The 23,718-nt window shown below is 39.4% G+C and overlaps 1 protein-coding gene across 3 annotated transcripts in view; it reads right to left on the bottom strand.

The window, feature by feature from the left end:
- The window catches only part of THOC2 (THO complex 2), a 52,266-nt gene extending 36,889 nt beyond the window's left edge, over window positions 1-15,377 (bottom strand). For 2 of the 3 annotated variants that reach the window (XR_006180010.1, XM_042876407.1), the window contains exons 1-9: window positions 15,239-15,377; window positions 9,771-9,829; window positions 8,814-8,905; window positions 6,978-7,029; window positions 5,187-5,257; window positions 3,775-3,896; window positions 2,825-2,958; window positions 1,117-1,283; window positions 260-352 (exon numbers count right to left, since the gene is read on the bottom strand). Coding sequence is in view for 2 of the 3 variants with exons in the window: in XM_042876407.1 (XP_042732341.1) it covers window positions 260-352; window positions 1,117-1,283; window positions 2,825-2,958; window positions 3,775-3,896; window positions 5,187-5,257; window positions 6,978-7,029; window positions 8,814-8,905; window positions 9,771-9,829; window positions 15,239-15,300 (852 nt within the window). In the remaining variant the exon portion in view is untranslated. The remainder of the gene's footprint in view (window positions 1-259; window positions 353-1,116; window positions 1,284-2,824; window positions 2,959-3,774; window positions 3,897-5,186; window positions 5,258-6,977; window positions 7,030-8,813; window positions 8,906-9,770; window positions 9,830-15,238) is intronic. The other variant, XM_042876406.1, reaches the window with a different exon arrangement.
- Between the last annotated feature and the right edge of the window lie 8,341 nt (window positions 15,378-23,718).

Raw genomic sequence — 23,718 nt, 5'->3', positions numbered from 1 at the left:
CACAGGCAGGAGGTAAATAAATCTAGAGGATAGTACACTCAAAGGAAGCAGTTTTCAGACTTCCGTGTGTGCTTGAGTGAATATGCATCATTAGAAAGCACTGAGAAATTTAAAAGACAGTAAGTGCACACAGACAGGTGTCAGAAGGCATATTATGAGGTTTAAGCTTTAAGAACAGAATAAAACATCTGGCCTTTTTTCAAAAACTATTTTTTTCTTTTCGCGTCTGACCAAGTAGCACTGTGACTTCAGCACTTACATGAACATAAAGATCTTCCAAATCTATGAGATTATGTTGCAACAGGACAGCAGCAACTCTGTACAGGGAGGAAGGTGTCTCACCACTGGGATCCTAAAGACAAGATTGCAAATTAAAAGTCAGGAAAGAAGTGAAAGTACTTAAAGGTACATTAACACAGTTCTCCTTGCTATCATGTTATTTAAGTGATTCAACTCCGAAGGCATATTGCCATATTACTAGAATTAACTGCAGCACACAACCAGAAATGTTCAGAAATGACAAGATTCAGCTACATACACACCTTAAGGTGTTTGTATGCAATTCCTCACATTGAAAAAAATATTTGAATATTCTCTGAATAGAGTGGTCAGGTATTGGAACTGGCTGCCCTGGGAAGTGATTGTCACCGTCCCTGGAAGTGTTCAAGAAAAGCATGGATGTGGCACTTATGGACATGGTTTAGTGAGCATGGTGGTGGTGGACTGATAGTTGGATTAGATGATCACCGAGGTCTTTCCCAAACTCACTGATTCTATGACTTTCTCAAATACCATCCAGAATTCCCTTACAAACATGTTTCTGTCTTACAAAGAACAGTGCTTCTATAACTATGTAAGTTAAAATGAAAGCATCACAATCAAGGCTGTTGATTTTCCAAGACAGCCAGCTGACAGCATTCTGCTCTAAAATACATCAGAGAATTCCACTCAAGTCATGAAGTTGTTGCTTTTAAAACTGGAATTTTACAACAGATTAATTTCTATGTTTTTGGGTTTTTTTAAAAAAAGAACAGCAAAAGTCTTATCACTGACTGAGGTTCAGCACTGAGTAGAATCAACCACCAGAAACAGTAATTAAGAATGCAAATACTTTACCTGATAAAATTTGAATTTGAACCCAAGGATATGGCATAGAGTTTGAGGTTCACACATGTACATGTAAGACTCTATCAGTGGTACAAAGAAATCATCATACTCAGGCCTGCACTCATAGACTTCTAGGATAATATCCAAAACTCTGTTAGGATCAAGGTTAAAACATCCTACAGGAAAAGAACAGAGAAGTTTACTATTGCCACTTTTCATTTATATTCTGTTATTAACCCACAAACACATTTCTTTTTCCAAGTTACATCAAACCTGAATTTTAACAGAAAAGAATTACATACAGCAGAACAATCTAGATTACCTGTAGCTACACTGACTGTGTTAACTCGCATCTAATATTGAATTAGGCAGAGACAGTCAACAGGACTTTCAATCCAAACTACACAAGAAGTATGAAATGCCATCTTAAGGGAACCATTTTGATAAACACAAAGCAAACATCACTAAACCCACTGTGCTTCTTCCTTTCCTCCTTTTCCCTGTGTTGGGGCTCATTCATGCAGCTGCACAGATGAGCCATGTGAACACAGTACATTATTTTACATTCCCAAAAAGTGATAGTTGGACTGCAGCTACATCCTGACCCATCTAGTTGCACTGTCACAGCAATTCAGTATTACTGCTAGCATAAGGGTGAACATTTATTTGAAGGGAGCAGGAACAAGGACACAGATCATCCTATGCCAATGCTGAAAATTTATCTGTATATCACCAAAACTGCAGGAGTCACACCACAAAATAACGTGCTACAGTCTACATATAGACTGCTTTCATATTTGTTTCGTGAGAAAATTTAATCCAGGCACATCCAACTATGCAGATATCTAATTAGTTTTTCTTTCCCCAAAAGCTATTTCCAATGTATTAGGACCTGGTACGTTAGGAAAAATGACATTTTACAGGAAGTCTATCTGCAATATTGGAAATCCCAGCAGACAAAAAAAAAAAAAGCCATCTTCTCCAGCTCTCTTCCAATAGGAGTATTACTAATGGGATTTGGCAGTTTCAAGCAAAACTCTGTGAAAGATGGCAGAATATAAAATATTAGCACAGCTTTTGGAAGACGACTGCAATGTCACTGAATAAAACAAGCAACAGTGCAGATACACACATTACACAAAGAAAGCCTAAAATATATTTAAAACAGGAAATGCCTATAATTCCCTATACTTTACACTTCATAGTTCTACTGTTATGTGACCACGAATCAACAAAGAAATATGGAGGAAAAAAAGAAACCACAAACTGAATTACACACAGGAGTAACGTTTGCTCCTTCATGAAGAACCACTTTTTCAACTTCTCCAAAACTAGAATATTTATGCACTGAATTCAGTAAAACAGCAAGAAACACTGCTACTTTCTAATCCGCCTGCTGAAAGACAACTGGGACATCCTCAGAAGATGTTACTTCTGAGTGTGTGCTGAAGGTATGTGTGGAACATACTGAAAATAGAGTACTTAAATTAATTGCAACCACACAACATTTGCAAAACTCAGTTTTCCCAAAGAAACAGGAACTTCCAAATGTCATAATTCAGTCAGACGACCTAACAATATGTGTTGTTAACACAGCGTGCCTGCAACAGACCATTTGATCCCCAGATGATCTCAAACAGCTGCCTGAAGTCAGCCTCCACTGTTGTAAGACCATTTAAGAAAACCAATGACCTTATTCCTCCAACAAATCCCTTACCTATTAAAGATTTGATATTTTCAAGGATTAAATCACTAGTGATGTTTCCAGATAGGTCTTGCCCCAGTTCTGCAATCAGCTTTGCATAACCTTCATTCTCCTCTCGTAATAAATTGAATTTCTGTTGCTTGTAGCTGCAAACAAAGAGAAATCAAATGTTATTAACACATTCATAGTAAAGTTTATTCATGATCTTATAAATATTAAGTTCCCCATACAAATTGCTAATCTTGAATAAATTCAGTAAATAAGTCTTATCAGCTATTGGAAAAATTGGAGAATGCAGTCAAACAAAAACCTTCAAGGGAGCAAGCAGTCTCCAAATACATCCAGCTCTCCTTTTGTTTGAAATTAAGGTCATTTAAAAGCAAGATGATGTTTGTACTGACAATGAATCCTGTTCTTGCATCCTACACATGACAGTCTCAGAACTACCTATCACCTTAGCATGCTGCTCACTGGGACTTGCTGCAGCTTTCAGCGCTCTTTGACACAGAGACTGACATATTGGATGCAGAAAAATACACATACACAAAAATACATACTATGTTGCTAGGACTAGCATAACAGCATTTATGGAAACACTAAATGCTTATGGTTAACAGATACAGCAAAAAAAATTGCTCTTATTTTGCAAATTAACATTTGTGACAAATAAAATGAAAGTATTTCATCTGCACATACAGAAAACGTAACAGCTATAGGTCAAATTAGAACAGCCTTCAGTTTCCACATTCTTGAGAAACAGAAGAGGGCTAATGAGGTTCTATCATCACCAGTGATTTCCTAAAAGCACAGCAAAACGTTTTTCCTAAAAGAAAACTGAGTATTTTATTAAAACGAACTTTCTTAGAAAACACTGTTACCAAATTAAATACCACTGCTCTTTCTCACCTCACATTCCAAAAAACACAAAAAAAGAAAAAACCCAACCCTTGTCCACAACTTACAATAGTTTTGTCTTTATTTTAACAGATTTCTGGTTGAACTGTTGAGACTGCTTGATCAGTCCTAATGATTCCAGTGTTTCTGGATCTAATCGCTCCTTTAGGACAGTGTCAGATACAAGATACTAAAAGAAAACAAAGACACACATCAGATTTGTCAGCTATGAAGACCTAGACACGTGCACATCGTATACCTTCATACTAGTTTTGTAACAATGCCTTTAGAACAAAACCTGGAAACTACTTCACCCAAACTGGAACTTCAGAAGGGTAGAAGTCAGGTACAAGAACACCTTGAATAACAAGCTGTAGAGCTTAATTGCTGGTTACTATACATTGCTTAGCATCCAGGGATGTTATTACAAGAACCACACATTTGTAAAGCTTATGCCCACTCCCCACCATCCATAAGAAAAGCCTTCATTTCATATGATGATTTTTCTTATGAGTTAAGCTTATTCTACATCATTAGGAATGCCACTTCAAAAGACAAGAGTTGGATGCATAAAGAAGTCCTACAACACAAACTTCAGAAGCAAAGTTTCTGTTTAACTGAAGGGAAAAAAGTTCAGCTCTCTCAAAACTCCTTAGAAGAACCCAAGGGACAACTATACCATCTCACCATGATGCAAGAGGTAAAGGTACTCAGAAAGCATTCCGTATTAGATTAGCTAAAGTAGTTTAGAAATACAGGCATAGGAAATGGTAACAACACATCCTACTTAATCAGCTGGTCTAATTAAAAGATGTGGTTACCAGCCTTCTTCCAGTATTGCTTGTTTTAAGGATTTTTAAAATTCTCATTAAAGAAAAAAAAGAAGAAAGAGGGAGAAAAAAACCAAACAAAACATAGATGCCTTTAGGAACTTAAGAGTCTCCATTCAGAATGCAGGGCACAACTCTGGATCAAAATTATTTGTATTTTCCCTCTTTCCTGAAAAACCAATGCTTATTTCTGATAGCACTTCTCGTACTTTAAGTTCTTACCTCATCATTCCTATGCTATATTCTTCCTCCATCCAAAAACCCCTCAGTGAACAATAATGCAGCAGCCTTGCTGCACGACAAGGTTGTTTGGATTCCAACAAACATTTTGCTCTTCATTAAAAACAATGGGAAAGTAAATGAACTATTGGTATACAAGCAACTTTGCTTGTGCTCTTGAACAAAATTACACTGTGGGTTCACACTGCTACAACATTAAAACTACATGCAGTATTTTCTAAAAATGGGAAAATAAAAGTGTGACATAGGTTGGGCCATATCTTCAACTTTTAATCAGGACACTTTTCTTTAAAAAAAAAAAAAAAGGAAAGAATTCACCCATCATAACCACAGACCTTTAAAAATCTGCAAATCATCTTCTCAGATTTTGGCATACACATTTACTAAAACAATTTCTAAACGCAACTTACCAAGCATGATAACACCAGCTGAGTAAAACAATCCCTTTTAGTTTTTTCTTCTAAGCAACTTGTTTCAATATCTAGAACAAAGGAAGATGAGAATGGGGAAGAAGAAAAAGAAGCAATCATTACTTGTGGAAACTTGCCTGCCATACTCAAAGAATTTAAATACTTTCTTCCTTAATTATTATCCTGATAAGTGCAAACAACAACGCAATGCAAAGTATCTTGTTTGTACCTTGCTAACTTCCTGCTACCTTTTAGTTCACTTTGATGCCCATGCAATATTTTAACAAATCTTAAAGACCCACAAATCACGTGAAAAGATAGAAAAGAAACCATAGGAACACCATAACAATGATTACTTCCATTTTCTCTTAGAACAACGTTTATAGCAAGCATTAAGAATCAATAAGATGGAAAGAACAGAAATACAAATTGCTGAAGAAAACTGGGTGATCCTAGCCTTAACATCATAATGTTCTAGATTCCTTTGCCTGGACTTCAGAGTAACTGCTGCTTACTGCCCAGTCACCAGTCTTTTACTAGCTATAATTCTGTATTTCAGTTCTTTCTTTCTTGTCAATGACTGGACACAATTCAGAAATTCATTCCTGTGAGGAGAGGCCATAAAACAATCACCAAGGAAGAATGCTCATCTAGAACAGATGAAAAAAAGGAGTGGAAAACCCAGTAAGATGGAATGTTACTTGCGGGGGGGGAAGAGGAGGGGAATAAAGAAAGCAATCCTAATAGTAACAGACACAGCTCAGAGAGGGGGAAAAAACAAAGCATTAAACTCAGTCAAAAAATAAGCAAGCAGTTACATTGAATTTCATTTTGTCTCTGCAGTTTGAAGCATAGCTCCCACTCATACTACCTCTCTGCTACTTGTAGCTGCATGGTATTTGGCTACATAATTTCAGCTAGGGAAGCAAGCACATATATTAATTTCAGTCATTTAAGTAGTTCAAGGAGTGACCCATTCAAGTTCTCTAGCTCAGCTGAAAAGTAAAAGGTGACAATGTAGCACTGCATTATAAAAACCTAATTATTGCAAAGAAAATGATGATACAAGTAGACAGAAATATTAGGAATGAAATAACCAAACTGTATCAATGACAAGTTGCAGAATTCAAGCTACCTACTAAAATGTAACTGATTGTGCACAGCCAGGCTCAGCATTGGCTGAAGCCACATCTGTGATGAACAGACTGGCAACAGAATTCACCCAGATCTGTTGAGAAGTACAGAGGAGCACAGAGCAAGATGTTAAAGTGTGATCTGAAAAAAGGATATAAAAATTCTACTAACGATAGAAACAGCTTTGGATCAACAAAATGCAACACAAAAATCCAGAAGTTACTAACAGAGTAAGAAGTACACATCTCTAAAATCTAAGTTGTCATCGTTAACTAACAGTGACAGCAGAGGTAAGAGTCTTTACAGAGCCTGTTGTGAGAACAGAAGATGGCACAGCAGGAATGCAATTGATTGTCACTGGCTGCACTAACTGGCACCCAGCTCTCTTACGAGCCAGCTCCCCTAACTTCTCTTGGCAGAGCCATTTCCACTCCCCTTAGTAGGTAAAGATATCTAGAAACTGTAACAGAACAAAGCAGAATAAAAAGACGTTAAGAACTTAGGTACAGAAGCACTGAACAAGAATGAACACATTTTGTAATTTTAAGTCATGCTTTGCAGATCAAGTAAGAAATCCTGCAGAAATGAATAACTAAAAGTACAAAACATGTATTTCTTCAAATCTGTCACAGCGTGGAAAGGAAGCTTACAGCTTACCTAATATGCAGAATGCATCAGCTAAGATGGAAGGCATGTCCTCACGAAACTCCTAATGAGGAAAAAGAAGAACACATAGTAAATACAGAATTTACAACATGTACACTGAAAATCCTTGCTCTACTGCATAAAAGAATATTTGATCAAAACATTCAGATTAATAATGCGTTGTTAAATGAAGTGGCCCATTCAACAATACATAAATAGCAAATAATTACTGATTGCAGGGAAGATGCACCAAAAGACCCAGTAACAATATTTGGGAAACATCTGAAAGAATTCCCTGACAGACAAATCTACATACATATTAGACATTTAAAATCTGAAAGGGATCTTCCACCACTAATCAATTTCTTTCATTTCTATGTGTGCATAGCAACTGATTTCTAGAAATAAGTTCTGCCTTTGCTTATTAACCATGTGGGAGAAAGGAGGGGAAGAATACAGGCGTGTGCACATTAAGAAAGAAAAAGATATGCTTTCCCTCCCTCCGCCCCCCACCCCAGTGATTCTCTCAGTCTGGAATATCAAACAAAAAATGTTCAGTCTTTACAAAAACTCACAACAATTTTCTTAAAGAGCCACACACAATTCACTGCATATGCCTCTGTAATTGTGCATAGCATAGTAATATGCACAGTAACAATAAACAGTGAGAATGTAATTTGGGCATTTAAGATTTCAAGACTGTAAAATAATTGATACTACATTAATGTAGGATTATTTGCTACTAATAACAGTGTGCATACACACACTTTCATATACATCATCCTGCACATGTTACAACTGCAGAACTTACACCCCAGCAGCCAATTAAGTATTTTCAGAAAACAGCAATGCCAGCTAACAGCTGCCCTAAAGGAACATCCTACCTTTGAACAGCTTCCCACTTGATATCCAAGATGGGGTGACTGACTCGCAGCATTAAACCTGCCATCAAACCAGCACCAATTCTGTGTGTGCTTTTCTTAAGTTACCCATGAGTACTTGGTATTCTCCCTATCACACACCTGCGTTTGTCCAGGAATAAGTAACAGGGAGAATGAGCTCTTAGGCATATTTGCCCATGTCAAAGTCTCAAATGAATAGCAATCACGGCAAGTTTTAAAGCAAGAGAGTTGCAGATAAGTGAGAGTTTATAATTTAAAAAAAAAAAAAAAACAAAAAAAAAAACCATGCTGCTTTAAAGCTTTTCTAGAAAACCTGTTTTTCCATCCTGCAACTTCCAGTACCTTCTACAATAAACATGTCATACACAAAAGATTAAAGGGTTTTACTCTAGATTTAGGAGAGGATCTTTACAATTATGACGTTTATTTTCATTATGCACGCCTGTGCACGCAGATGAAATGCACCTAATGTACCTATTCCATACACCATGCACATATCTCAATATACACAAACACTGCAGCATCAAACAGGAACACTGTGTCTAAGGTGATCATGGGACCTGGCCATCTCAGCTGTAGAACAGTAAGCAAGCTTGCTGTTAGATTAATATATAAATAAAAAAAAGGTAGGTGGCATTACTGGCATGCTGCATACACAGTTAAACCTATTTCTAGCATTTACAAAAAACTTTAGTCTCCACATAGCCTTAAATTACCTAATTTGTAATTTATGCTAACATGAACATAACTACTCACCACAAAAGCCAGAAAAACAGAAATGCTGACAACCTGTATGTATTTCAAGTGACAGAAATGAAGAAAAAGGATTCGACAAGTTTTTAGACATGAAAAACTATCTTCTTGAATATCATCCATCTTAATCTTCATTCAGATTTCATAATAGACTAAAATTTCAGTAAGCAAATCAACACAAATATAAACTTACTATAATATCAGCAAGAACACCAGAAGCTTGTTCATGCTTTAAGTTTCCTCTCACAACATGAGATGAAAGCTCATACAAAGCCTGCTGGATATCTGTCGAAAGAAAGCACATTATTGAAGCACAAACTAGGTACCTCTTGGCCTATATTCTACAGCCAGGGATGTGTATTATATTACTGTAGACTTCAGACACTTGACAAGTAAAGAGGGACACAGCTCTTCATAAGAGAGGGATTATTTTACTGATTCTGACAAGACTGGAGTTGACCATCAATGTCTACAGCTTCACAAAGGAGAAAGTCAAAGACTATCTATTCTCATGAGTTTACTGAATAACAGTAAAACAGGATGAAAAACTGCAGTTTTCAGTGAGCATAACAACTTGAATCTTTGCTGTTGACTTAAACAGACACCTTTAGCTTATAATTCACATGGGCATTGGGTTTTATTTCAGAACATTTTCTTATCTCAGAACACGTATGCCATCAAAAACTATTTATCTTTCAAGAAAAGAAAACTTAACAGGAATGAAATGCCTCAGAAGGACTTTAATTATTACAAAAGTCTGCCACAACTGAAGGAAACGATTTTCCAAAAGCTTACATTATACTGAAATATTAAGCACAGGTATTACATCTGAGAAAAATCTTGCAATGTCAAATGTGGTGGCTGCAAAAACAGCTACGGTCAGCTCGTAAGGAACTGTTCTTTAAAAAAAAAAAACAAAAACTGCAGCGTTGCTATATTTTTGATGTACAAGAAATGTTAGAATTCCACGCTTCCAACCTGCAATTGCAGCATGCAGTTGGCTCAATAAATAGTACTTTCCACGAGCACAGCCACTGCAGAGCGCATCCAAACTTCTCCTTTACATTTCAAATATTTCCTAAAGCAAGAATTTAAAAAACCCTGGAATTTTAATTTCAAAGATAAAGGAAAACAAACGAACACAACTCACCTCTGAAAGTGAGGCTGTCATGGCTTTTGTCTTCACTGAGAGCGCGACACAGTTGCAAACTGTAGTAAAGAAAATATTAACACTATTTATAAACAGCTAGATATTAGGAAATTAGCATTAGATAACCCACAAATGTTTCAGGGCTGCTGTTGTTGTGGCTAAAATAATTTTAATTCAAGGCAGTTTAAGTGCCTACGTACATTTTGGCTTTCACACACACACTAATTCACAGAGAAAGTAAAGGAAGAGCAAAGAAACACAAAGCTCCTAATTCATCACATGCAGAATGGGATCTTCATGCTTCACTCACAGGAAACTCTGACCAATAATTTTTAACCAACACAAACATGATTTCCTTATACAGTGCTTTAGCAAGAATAAAACAGACTTCTATCTCCAAGTACATGCTGTAACCACTGAGGATTCACTACAGGCTGCAAAGGCCTGTTGTGTTATGTTTTCTTGGTCACTGTCAAAGTCACTCCTTAAGCAAATCAGCCATATGTAAGCAGCACACTAAACACCGTACAGACTGGTCCACAAAACAAAATTCTAGCTCCCTGCATTATGAAATGAATGCTGCAATAGCAGGCTACATGACACTGAAGGCTTAGACACAGACATGCAACCCAAGCTTCCAAGGGCTTTATCTTCCATTACAATTTTCACTCCAGGAGGAGGCTGCAAAAACAGCTTCACCTCAAAGAGCATCAGCACTCAAGAGGTGGCGCTTTACCTCCTTTATTACAGCCACCAAAGGATGTCCTCCAATAACCTTATTCACACTTGCAAGTTTTCAGTCAAGTTTACCATTTTTCCAGAACTTTCCATAAGAACAAACTGAAGGCAGCAACAGAGTTACATTGTATTCCTACATAAATCCTAAGTCTACAGCCTCCTACCTGACCAATTCTTTCACATTACCTAACAAGGCAAGTAAGTACTGCTGCTACAGAGTCTCATTATGGAAAAATAAATCACAAAGAAGCATTTGGTAGCAATCCATCACTCCTATTTGTATCCTGCACAGACTGTTACCTCTCCAGCAGGACTGAACCACTGCTCCAGCAACCAGAGAATAATATTAAGCAAGGCATATTTACCCTCTAAAGACGACTGGAACATGGTTAGTTTTACACAGAAGCAGGATATGATCATAAGAAATACGCAACCTGAGCAAAAAGCGACGCCAGGGCAATGACATCTCTAATGCTATTGCACAAAACGAAATACATTCCTAAACTACCAGAAAAGACAGTGCAAAGAAACGGACAATATTCTGTGTTTCACAGGCTGTAATTGGTAATGCTAAATGCACTTCTTATTTTTGAAGCAAGGATGGGTTTTTTTCAGCCATTCTCAATGACAATTTAACTCACGTCAGACCTAAAATTTTGATAGCTACTCCACGCCCAAGGTGTGAATGAAGGAATCGTTTTTAAGCTCTGTAAACAAGTAACAGTGAGGTGAAACCTCCAATTCTACAGAATTATCAGCTTATCAAGAAGTCAAACACCAGAATAAAGGGAGCAGTAAGGAAGGAAGACAAGGCAGAAGCCCCCCATCCAGTACCAAAAAGCCATGATGTTAGTTATCCAGTCTTAGCTGAGTACAGAGGTTAAAAAAATTAAAACATCAGCCCTTCCAAACCATCAATATCTGTATGATTTACCAACCAAGAAAAAAAAAAAAAAGAAACAATATTTTCCCACTTAAAGCCCAGAAAATGGAAACTTATCAGGTCCAGCTTTCAGTTCAACAGTCCAAACATCAAAAGGTTTACAACTCTAACTTCACTCTGGTTCATTTCTGCAAGTTTAGGATGTGGAACTTCCCTATCCTACTACATTCCACCTGAGTATAACCAATGTAATAAACCCAAACTGCAAGTTGAGTACAGAATAAGCCAGGAAATAAACATCTAAATGCAACAACAGAAAGAATCACTGCTGAAAAAAATGTAAAAAAAAAAAAAAAAAAAAAAAAAGTTGTTTTGGTTGAAGGTGGGCTGCGTTTGTTTAAACAACAGCAGCTCCAAAGTTCTGCAGGTGCTCAACACAAGTTTGCACAGAGCCAGAAGTTGGACCTCAGCCTCCCAGTTCACACACAACGTCCTACATACACACAGTTACACTCTCACACATAGCATAAGGCAGAAGTTATCATAAAGTGCACGTGTCTGCAAATATTGACTATACGCAGAACTCCACTGATGCAGGTAGCTCTTCTGTTGAGCTGAAACACAAACAATGGCATTTTGCAGCTAGGATGGCCAAACTACAAGTGAAGCCTGCTTTCCTGATTCTCAGCCCTCTAATTACTACTCAACCTTATGACACACCTCACGCACACAGAGCAACAAACACTGTAGGAGGGCCAGAACGACTCTGTCTCAAAATCTCAAGTTCACTAACATTGAGCTTCTTCAGTTCATCATGAAGTTTAACATACTGCATAAACGGCCAGCTGAGCGCGCTATTAAAGTCCTGCTTCTCTCTTCAGCTGTTTGATCTGTCACACACAAAAAAACACCAACAAGCAAGAGCAATCCCATAAGCACTTGCCATTGCACGTCTGTTCTCTACGTTCCTATTCGCTACAGCCGTACACCAGCACCTTGCTGTGAAAGGCACTACAGAAAACAATACAGCGTCCATACAAAAGGACAGTATACGCATACACAAATAGATAGGATCCTATAAGCACAATAAGCAGTCACTCACACCTGCCAACTCAATCTCCACACTACCTTGCAGTAGCAAAACACAGAATTTAAATAATGTGTATTTAGACAGAGAAGGATCTGAACAAAAAGACAGGTGATGAGCACTTTGTGACAAACCTCTAGCTTTGGTAACTAAAAAAAACCTCAAAACTAGTACGTGGTCTACATTCATGTATCCATATCAGACATTATTACACATTGGTTGCTGGGTTAATTAAATTAGAAGAGCTCAACAGTGCCCAAGAAGTGCACGGCCTCCACTCTGCAGGCTCCAGAATGCCACCTCACCTATTCACTTGGGACTTCTCAGGACACACAAAACCCTCATCTATCAGGTTCTGACCACTGCCAAACCATGAGGACAAAGGGATCATATCAGAAATAATAAGTTCACTATTTCCCATAGGAGTGAAAGAAAATATAGAAGATAGTCAGTCAAAAAACTGATTTTACTACTGCATTTCCTTAGGAACGACTCTGTATTTCACTTTCAAGTAACTTTTTATTTATTTATTTATTTATTTTACTAACAGAACCTCCAAAAGACTACAGTCATATTTTAAATCTGTACATCTTACAGAATAGGCAGAGCACTGCCACACATCTCAGGACTGTGTAAGAACACATAACAGCAACCACCTTTAGCATTCATTGGTAATTGCAGTTCAAGCCAAAAGACTAAAGGCAAATCATTTACTTTTTTCAGTACACTGCCAAAATACCAACTCAGGCTGACCTAATCAGATCCTGTAAAATAATCCAGTAAATAAATATTTCTACTTAATTCATATTTTTGGGTCTTTGTTTTAGATAAGTAGTTTGGTAAAACAAGAAGTATCACTACATCTACTTTCCTTTTAATTTAGCACTTTAAAATATTTTGTGTGCTTTGGTTTGGAAAGAAAGTATAATCGTTTTATTTTCATCCAGTTAGAAGAAATGAATAGGAGATAAGTTTTGGAAAAACAAAGGCTAAGTTAAATACCAAAAAGTTCCTCCCAGAAAATGTGGTTTCTTACAAAGTTCTCCAGGACAGATGCATCTACGGATGCATTATCTCGTGCCTAGAAAATAATTTCATGCATATTTCACATTCATAAAGCTGACAACTCTTATCCAGCTGCAATCACATTGCCTTTAGAACTAATGGCATTTCTTGCAAGCTACTGTTAACACCACGTCTGAAACTGTATTTCATTTGGCGTAAGGGCCACAGTAGAGGAATTTCACAAATTTTATTGCCCCCACAGGAGGTTCACACTTTCTTCACAGTCACGTTTAAGACGTAGGGCTGCAGGAGAAAGGGAGACCCATAAGAGGTTTGTCCATAGCCTTCCCACAGCTCAAATTCTGAGAATTCAGTTGAAACTGTTAACTGATCAACTAGAACATTGCTGTCCTCAGGCTGCATACAACCTCAGAGATCATAACAGGGAAGTTACAAAAATCATCATCTTATTTGATGACAAAAGACAAAAAATAACTCAAGGGCTACTGTAGGAAGAAGTGGATCTGTATGCACATCACATACAAAACCACATTTTATTAGAGCTACTAGCATACTTTCAAAAGACATCAGTATGTATGTTCTTACACGTTATCCTTTGTTATTCATACAGAAGTTTAACTAAGTTCAGGCAATAAATAAGGAGACTTTTTACTAAGGATTGTCCAGCTGTTGTTGTGCAGTCAATGCTTTAAAGTCAGTGCAAGCCTCCATTATCCGGGGGCTCCTGAACACTTCAGTTTTTCTTTTTCAAAATTCAGGAACTGAACAGACTTTCTTTGCCTTTGTTTCACACACTTAGAAACACATTAACTCCAGCACAATTCAAGCACAGCAGTGACACAGACATAAGAAGGTCCCTTCACTACAAAGCAGAGAGTCTGGTGAATGCAGAGTTTCGTGCAGAGCCTCTGTGTTTACTCTCTACCCCACTAACTTTCTCCTCAAACATGAGGCTAATCATCACCCTAACTACTGAATCTAAATACACGAACAAAAGAAAACGTCAAAAGGAGCAAAAATACCACAGAGTGTTTTCCATAAAGTGATCCCCCAATATTTGCCTATATTTGAAACCTCAGGGCTTTTTTTAGTTATAATAAAGGACTAAAGGAAACAGAAAAACTAAAATAAGATCATTTAAGAGCACACAGTAAGTTGGGCACCTTCGTCAAAACTGATGCAGTACAGAAAAACTGACAGCCTGGTGAACGACATGTGAGCAAAAGAAGGCCGTGAAAAGGAAGCCCACAGCACAGGTGGATCGATGCGGGAAGCTGCACCCAGCCCCTCTGGCGCTCGATTCCTCTCTAGGATAACTGGAACGGGCCGACCCTACCAAGGCTGAACTGAAGCGGCACAGCGCCAGGCGGCCGGGAACAGGCAGAAAGAGCGAAACGGCGGCCGAGCTTTCCACTAAGGAGACGGGCAGCGCGGGGCCGGGTGAGACGGGAACGCTACGAGGCGCCCGAAGCCGCGGCGCGGCCCGGAGCGGGAGGGGGCGCTCGGGGCCGGCCGAACTGGGCCCGGTACCGGTAGAACGGCCCAGCGGGCCCGGCGGCGCGCAGCAGGCCCGGCCCGGCCCCCGCCCTCACACGGCTTCGTCCCCCAGCGCCGAGCCGCGGCCCCACGTCCTGCCGCCCGCTCCCATCTCCCCGCCCCCCGCCCCTCCCCCTCCCGCAGACCGGAGGCCCGTCGGCGCCCCGCCGCCCTCCCGCGCACGGCCCCAGCACTCACAACTCGTTCCTGCCCCCCTTTTCCCAGTTCTTTATCCACTCGGCGGGGAGCACGATCGCCATCTTCCCTGTGTGGCGCCGAGAAGCCCGGATGCGGGAGCGACGGGCGCAGGTCAGAGGGGACGCCGCGGCCCGCGAGGCACGACGGGACGGCCGCGCCGTGCCTAAGGAGACGGCGCGCGCAGGGCCGCGACGGCGCGTGCTCCGCAACGCCCCGAGGAGTGACGTCACCGAGCCCGGTAACAGCGCTGCGGCGTATGGGCGTTCCGTGCGCCGTCCCTTCGTGCCGAGGCGGGCGCTGCGGATGCGATGTCGCAGCTGTGCGTTTCGTAACTGCCATTTTTTACGTCAGTGTTAGAACTCGGAGACAAAACGTTGTGCTTTCAAATACGGGCTTGCATAATTTGAGCGTGGTGCTGAAGCATGCAGCTTATTCAGCCGTGGAGGAGAGAAGTGCTCCACGCTACATGCTCTCAGTTCACATAGCCGTGGCAGGGATTAATGGCAGAGCTGATTCTTAAAGACTGTAGAAATGCAGTTGGGACCATATGCAGAATGCACAAGGCTTTCAGCAGGTCTCGTATCTGTGTGGCTGTCACCCGAATCTTGGCATGTATCAGTCAAATATGGAAGCGTGACAGTTCTGGAAGGATGAGAGTTGTATGCAGGTTTTGGTTCCCAAAGCTTCACAGTGTGAATGTCACTGAAAAGAACTGCAGAAAATCCATGCAAGCATTGTATGTCAACCATTCCTTTCAGTGCTAGGTGTATGAGTTTAACTGTATGAGTTTCAATAGGGCCAAGTGTCGGGCCCTGCATTTTGGTCACAACAACCCCAGGCAACCCTACAGGCTTGGGGAGGAGAGGCTGGAAAGCTGCCTGATGGAAAGGGACCTTGGTGTGCTGATGGGCAGTGGGCTGAAGATGAGCCAGCAGTGTGCCCAGGTGGCCAAGAAGGCCAATGGCATCCTGGCTTGGATCAGGAATGCTGTGGTGAGCAGCACCAGGGAAGTCATCCTGCCCTGCACTCGGCACTGGTGAGGCCTCACCTCCAGTGCTGTGTTCAGTTTGGGGCACCTCAGTGCAGAAAGGAATGGAGGTGCTGGAGCAGGTCCAGAGAAGGGCAACAAGGCTGGTGAAGGGCTTGGAGGATGTGTCCTATGAGGAGAGACTGAAGGAACTGGGGCTGTTCAGTCTGGGGAAGAGGAGGAGGCTGAGGGGAGACCTTACTGCTCTCTTCCAATATCTGAAAGGTGATTGCACTGAGAGTGGGGTTGGTCTCTTCTTACTGATGACAGGACGAGGGGAAAAGGCCTCGAGTTGTGCCAGGGTAAGTTTAGGTTGGATATCAGGAAACATTTCATTACAGAAAGGGTTGTTAAGCACTGCAATGGGCTGCCCAGGGAGATGGTTGAGTCACCATCCCTGGATGTGTTTAAAAACCGTTTGGATGTGGTGCTCAGGGACGTGATTTAGCAGAGGGTTGTTAGAGTTAGGGTGGTAAGGTCAGGTTGTGGTTGAACTCAATGATCTTTAAGGTCTTTTCCAACCTGAGCAATTCTGTGATTCTATGATTCTAAGTGCTTTGTAATATACTCACAGTCTGTTTAGGGCCTATTCTTGTGTTATGTCTGTGCAAGCTGAGACTTGCAGACAAGGCATGAGCAGAGTTTTCATTTTGGGCAAAGGGTGGCACTGTCAGGTCCTGAAATATGAAATATTTTCTTACGTAAATATTGATTTGTAGCTCAACATTATCCACAGTTTTCAAAACATTGCCATTCTGAGTTCCAAATTACTTTTTTTTTTTTTCAGTTAAAAAAAAAAATGATAAAAATTAGTAAAAAAAAGAATTTAAAACAATGCCAAAAAGCATAGAATAATAAACTTCATAAAGAATTTTCTTATAAATCCACATGAAATTAAGTATTTTCTCAGAAATCATAGTCAAACAGGCATATTTCTCCAATTTCCTGGTTATAACTAGATCAGAGCAAAAAGCAGTGGCAAGCATATATAAATGTATAACTATTACTTGTGTTTTAGAGTCTAGATTCGTTCTAGTCTAAATCTGCTTTCCACAACTTCCATTAGCATCACTGAAACTATTTGCTTTCTCCAGTTTAAAACAGATGTAAGAAAAGCCTGATACAAATCTTCATAAAGGATCAAAATAAACCTGTATCTTGGTTGGCTAAAATATATTTTAGACGTCTTTTAGAAGTTCTCTTGCAGTTAATTTAGCTATTATATGCTTCCTATTATTATTTACAAATATGCATACATTTATATCGTCCATTTATATTGTTACAATGTCTTCAATCATAGAATACTTCAGGCTGGGAGGGCCTTTAGGTATCCACCTGCCCCAGGTACAAGTAGGCTGCTCAAAGCCTCATCTGAGAGTTTCAAATCCTTTTAAGGAGGTGATTCCACAGCAAAGATTTTGAGCACCGAAGAGATTTTTCCTTGAATCAGGTTGGAATTGTGTCTGTTCCCTCTTCTTTTGCAGTACTCTCTGAGAATAACGTGGGTCCACGATATTTGTGTAGAACTAAAGAAGCACTTGGTGAATGTGAATAAAATTTGTTCTACTTATGATAGCAGCTCCTAAAACACAGACATTCATACATTTGAATGGGTACTCAACAGCCTCTGATGTTTATTCTCCATCCATTCAGAAGGCTTTTGTGTGCTTGAAAAAAGTGTCATGGATATCCTAAGGTTCCTGTAAGTGAATCAAAGGCCTTTTTTTAAAAGCTAGGATGTTTCTCTCATTTCAAAAATTCTTAGAGATTTCATCTCAATCAGGATGGATCTATTCAGAGAATTTTCTTTTGGCATTTTGTTTCCTTCTGCTATTTTTATAAGCTTACATTTACCTGTCTAAATATTTGGATAAAAAGAAGTCTTAAAAAGAATGAAAAATAACGATGCCTGTAAAGCCACTATATGTCACACTGCAGTCTTGAGTCACCTGCTGTCCCTCCAGCCTGAATAAAGAAGAAATCTGAACATTTTTTCCAACTTCATTGAAGAAAATGCCTCAGTTGGGCTCTATGGTAACAGCTGGATAGCAGTAAGTTATTATTAAGCCTGACTGCAACTGTAAGGCTTTCAAAGCTGTGGTATGTGATGAAGCAAAGTTACAAGAAAATAAGTGTTAATCTTAAAAAAAAAATGCATATGCTCTTGGTTTTCTAAATAAATACTACACTAAATGTGCAAAAGCAGAAGAAAGAAAATGTTTGAACAGTTTGTTTCCTCTATAATAACCTTCTTCATGAATTTGTGCGACAAGGCACAACTTTATCATCCTCTGTGAGATACAAACAGCAGAAGGTTTTGCTCTGCTTGCACAGACATTTAAGAGTAGCAATTTGGAATAAAATGTCCTTTAATACTGTTGTGGTTTTTTTAAAGTCATATTTATGTAAGAATTAATTACTCGACATTCCTGAAATATGCAATTTTATTTATTAATTTATTTTTAATCAGTCACAGTTGGGTGTTATTCGTGATTTTTTGCGCTTGTTTTTTTATGGTTTGCGTTTTCTTTTTTCCATTTGTTGATTTTGGTTGTTGCAGTTTGATGGTGGATTTGTTTTGTTGGTTTTTTGTTTGTTTGTTTGTTTCTGGGAACATTTCCTGAATTCTCACACAAAAGAAAAAGGGGATGACTTCCATTTGGTAAATGCTGTTTAGACAAGATTCCTCATAAACATTATCTAGTACTGCCTGTTTCTATTCAGCTGGGCTATTGAAAAGAGAAACACTGTCACGTAAGTGACTGCCAAATTGATCTTCTAACAGTTAGGGTATTTTCATAGCTAGACTTAGTATCCATCAGCCATAGATTTAGGTTCAATTTCCCGACCACATGGGCCTGGAAGGGGTCTGGTGCAGGTTTTGAAATAGTTTCATTCCACTTCCTAGTTTTTTGGTTCTGTGTATGTTCATGTGTCTGCTGATAGAGAACGGAGGGCAGAAATACTTATTAAGCTCCCTTCCACACATTTCCTGTGAAAAGATGGCTTATTTTATTAGAAATGATGCTGTGAATCTGGAGAGCACTTCATCATCTGACCTGAGATTGAGATTGTGTCTGACAAGAATTAGAATAGTTATTTACTTGAGAGTATTTCAATCTACCTCAAGGTAGCTTGGGTGTTTGGAGGGTGTTTTTCTTTCTCTGATCAGCATAAGTAAGCAAAAATAAAAACACTGGTTCAGCAATGGAACTAAGAAATTAGAAATATGGGGGAAAAAAGATAATTGTTTTTTTAATCACAGCTTCACTGAATGATAAAATGTTAGCTGTGAAATGAAGATTGGCAAGGCAGTTCCTGCTGGGATTTCCCTGTAGGGGGAGGACAAGCTGTTCTGATGGGTTGTGCTCCCAGAGCCACTGAGAACAGGGGTGGCTCCTTCTTGCCTGCTTCAAAGGCACAAGGAAGAAATAGTAAATGCTTTAAGAAACGTTTTGAAACATCTTGTCTTCTGGTACATACACCTTCCTAGCAAGTGTTCTATCAAAGTCCATCATTAGAATCTCAGATATTAGTATTTAGAGTTTGAAAATATGGACAAAGTTAGGAGCTTTGCAAGTTTTGCAAGCTGAGCAGTGACAGTGTCACTGGCAAAGCAGCTGAGAGGCTTGCAGCATAACCTGGGTCCACTGCTGCAGAAAGGAGGAGTACAACTTGCAGAACAGGTACTCCAGACCTCACAGCTCATCTTTTGCTGGATTGCCTGATGGCTGGGTGTCCTGCAGGATGGCCCTACATCATTACACCTTAATGTAGCATACACCCCATAGAACTCTGTGTTTGACTTTACGGTATTTTGCTGGCAAAACCCATCGGATAACTTCAGTACATCATCAGCCCTCAATCCTGCACAGGAGAGCATGGTGCAGCAGCTCTGAGGCAGAGGCCATGCTGGTGTCTGAGGAACTCTGAGGCAGCAGTGCTACAGTTTGTGCTCCTGTCCCTCCTGTCTGGGATGTGTTCAGAGGAGACTGGAGGGTTGGCTGGGTGCTGCTGGAAGCTCAGGGAGCCAAAGTCTGCCAAAACAGCCTCTGCTTACCAATAGCTGCAGCTTGCAGGAGCTGATTGGTGTGGCTGCTACTGATGTTTGTGGGCCCTTAGCTGTAGCACCTGTTAGTGGGTGAAAGTGTGAACACTGTAGTTGCCTCACATTTGTTAATTGTGAGAGCTAAGAGTATTACCATACTGAGAAAATATGAAGGTTTGAAGGTCAACCCTGCATTTGGTGAGTCCAACTCTTATCAGCATGGTCCATGCACTCATTACCGTTGTGTACCCCAAATATCAGGTATGTTAAAATGGAAGTGTCTGTGCCTGAAGATAATCATGCAAGAAAAACCTGAATTCCTAATCTTGGGGCTTGCAGACTGTTAGACAGAAAATATATTTCTCAAACTGTCAGTCCTGACTCTTTATTCTCAGTCTCAGATCAGAAAGCACTCCTCCATTGTTTCTCTGTTCTGCTGTTTCTTTTTCTTCTGGTATCTTGATTCTGACTAGAGTCCAAAGGCAGTGTATTCTTAAATAAACCTGCCTTTGTTATGAGTAATCATCGCATATATTGCTTACATGTACAGCAATATAAAACGCTCAAGAACTAAAAACAAGCTTGCCCTTCTAAGATTTAGACAGCCATCTTGAGTTTCCCCCATTTACAAAAATTCTCAGACATCATCAACACGGTGTGGGGCAATTGAAAGACCAGGCTGACCAACTAAAAGGGATATGTTTGTTCCCCATAGCATCCCTCTTCATGCCTATCTTCCTCTTTTCTGCCTTTAGGACAGCCTGTGCTGAATACAAAGTAGGAGATAGGCAAGCACTGCCTTAAACGTGGCCTTTTTCAAGTTACTGTACCACTAAATTATAATGTATAGTAAGTACCTGCAATCCAATGCTAATATTGCAGCATGAAGGAGTTATGAGCAGAAAACCACATGTGGCCATATGCCAAATGCTTGCTGAGTTCAAATCCCAGCTCTAGATGATTATTTCTTGCATTAATCAGTTCAAACGGAGCTAAAATAAATCACTAGTTACACGTTTACCATTTTCCTCTCCATTTGGCATTTCTCTTTACTCGTCTGCTCAGAAAGTTGTGAAGGAAAGTAAATATTCCATGCTTCTTCCTGAGTTGACATTAGATGCAAGTGAGCTTGGAATTAGTTTCAGCTAGCAGTATACCAAAACACCCAAAGACCTCTTGTTTCATACTTAAACACAAACTTTTCTGTGGGACATCTGTTACTGGATGAAGTATGACCACCTTTATTTCATGCTTTAATTTTGCTGAGGATATTTTATCACTAATAGATTTGGGAATTGCAGGAAAGTATATCCTGCCTAAGATCTTATACCTGAAATTGAAAAAGCTCATCATGTTTTTTCAACTTTTCTGTGGTATGATGATGCCCCTAAATATTTCTAGCTTCCATTTAGTCCTTTCTACCTTCACTGAAATGTAGTGGGAATGATGTTCATCACATGCTGATGAAAAGAAATAAAGGCCTGATGGGAGTCATGCTTTTCTGAAAGAGAGATATGATATTCTGTGGACCAAAATAAAAATGCAGGACTTCCATATTGCCTTCAAACAACTCCATCTTTTCCTCCAACATCAATACAGCAAGAACATTGGATGTAATTCAGAGAAAAAAACACAGATTTCAGGCATCTGTTCTTTATCAGTTATTTGATTTAGTAGTGCCATATTCATTAGAAAATGTTCCTAGTTAAGTTACTGTTCCGTACTGCACTGGGTGTCAGAATTCCTATGTCAATAAGATTAGTAAGAAATAAGAAGTTACTTTAATTTCTTGCAGAATATATCAACAAAGATGGATTCCCATATTAACTTCTGTGACTTGTAACCCCTTACTGATTAAACAGTCCATACCAATGAACTGTTTGCTGTCTAGTTCATATTTGTCCGACTCAAACATCCTGAAGTGTATTGAAATATGAAACATGTTTGTAAAAAAAAAAAAAGTCTGAAAGAGGCATTTGGTATGACTGTCAGATTTACTGTGTTACAGATTCACTGAATAGTTCAGATTGGAAGGGATCTCAGGAGGCGACGTAATCCAGCGTTCCAAGGTCAGCCATGAGATCAGTTCATGTTGCCCTAGTCTGGTCGTGAAACTCTCCAAGTTTGGAGACTGCTTGAATGTCCTCATGTCTGGAAAGGCCTTGTTTGTTTCTGTTTATCTACATTGTCTACAGCTCCACCAGGCACCCCTGTGAAGAGCTTGCCTCCATCCCCTTGGTAGCTCCTTTGCAAGTGATGGAAGGCTGCTGTTAATTACTTCCAAAGCTGTATCTTCTCCAAGCTGAACAAGCCTTTCCTGTTCCCTCTGCCATGCTTCACCATCCTGATGGTCAAGGAGTGCTGGCCTCACCCCAGTTCAAGGTTTTTCTTGTTCTGGGCTCCCTAGTACTGAACGCAGCATTGTAAATGTGGTGTAGGGAATGCTGAGTGGAGAGGGATAATGACTCCTTTCTATGTTCCTGTTCACACCATCCGCAATGCTTTTCAATCTAACGGACTTGTTTCTTCACCTATTTGTAGTATAAATTACATGAGCTGAAAGAAATACATTACAGTACGTCATGCAGGTACGCAGTATTATGGAAACCACACTGCATCTATTCATGCTTATACTTCCATCCAGTAAGAGGATTTTCCTTACTGAATGAAGTACATCAATCAGATTGAGAGAGGTATTACCTTATCTCACTAAATATTTCATCTTTGTAAAACTTCAGCTCCTTTTTTTGTTTATCTGGGAATAAGATTCAGGGATACAACAAAGACACTCAAACCAATGGAACTGCTTTGTGATGAGTTAAGATTTGTAGGCAGTGGTTACGGGTCCTTCCATGCAAATACAAGTCCTTCCAAAGCAAATAAAAAGCACTGAGAGGCTATCTCTGTTTGAAATCAGGAAACCAAAGTCTGTTGTTTTGTTTTGTTTATAAATACAGACTACTCAACCAATTCCAGCAAGTTTGTTTCATTTTAAAGGAAAGAATGAATACAGCAAGCAGGAATATTTGTCTACACCTAATTCAACTTGACAAAGATATTGCCTGTGATTTTCTGCTCAAAGTTTAATTACTTTCTTTGGCTCAATTACCAGAACTCTGCTTACTGTGAAAAGTACTTCAAAGTAATACAATTAATTTTAATGTTGAGTCACCAAAGATGTTGTTAGTTTTGGCTTACAGTACAACTTACTGATTCAGAATTTTATTTTAAACTGAACTTAAAATTGTTTGCACAGAAGAACAAGAACTAGCTTGTGTAGAAGGTAAAACATTTTATAAGCATTACTCTTCTTGTTGTCATTATTTTTCTTTTCTGCTATGTTTTCTTATATTCTGGCTGTTCTGTGTATTGTGACTAGAAGTTTTGGGTTTTGTTTGATCAAAA

The sequence above is a fragment of the Lagopus leucura genome, unplaced genomic scaffold (genome assembly GCF_019238085.1).
Source record: "Lagopus leucura isolate 7727_CA_CO unplaced genomic scaffold, USGS_WTPT01 Super-Scaffold_100016, whole genome shotgun sequence".
NCBI classification, from domain to species: Eukaryota; Metazoa; Chordata; class Aves; order Galliformes; family Phasianidae; genus Lagopus; species Lagopus leucura.
Note: the sequence above shows the minus strand (reverse complement) of the source record. Positions and strands in the feature narration are given on the sequence as shown.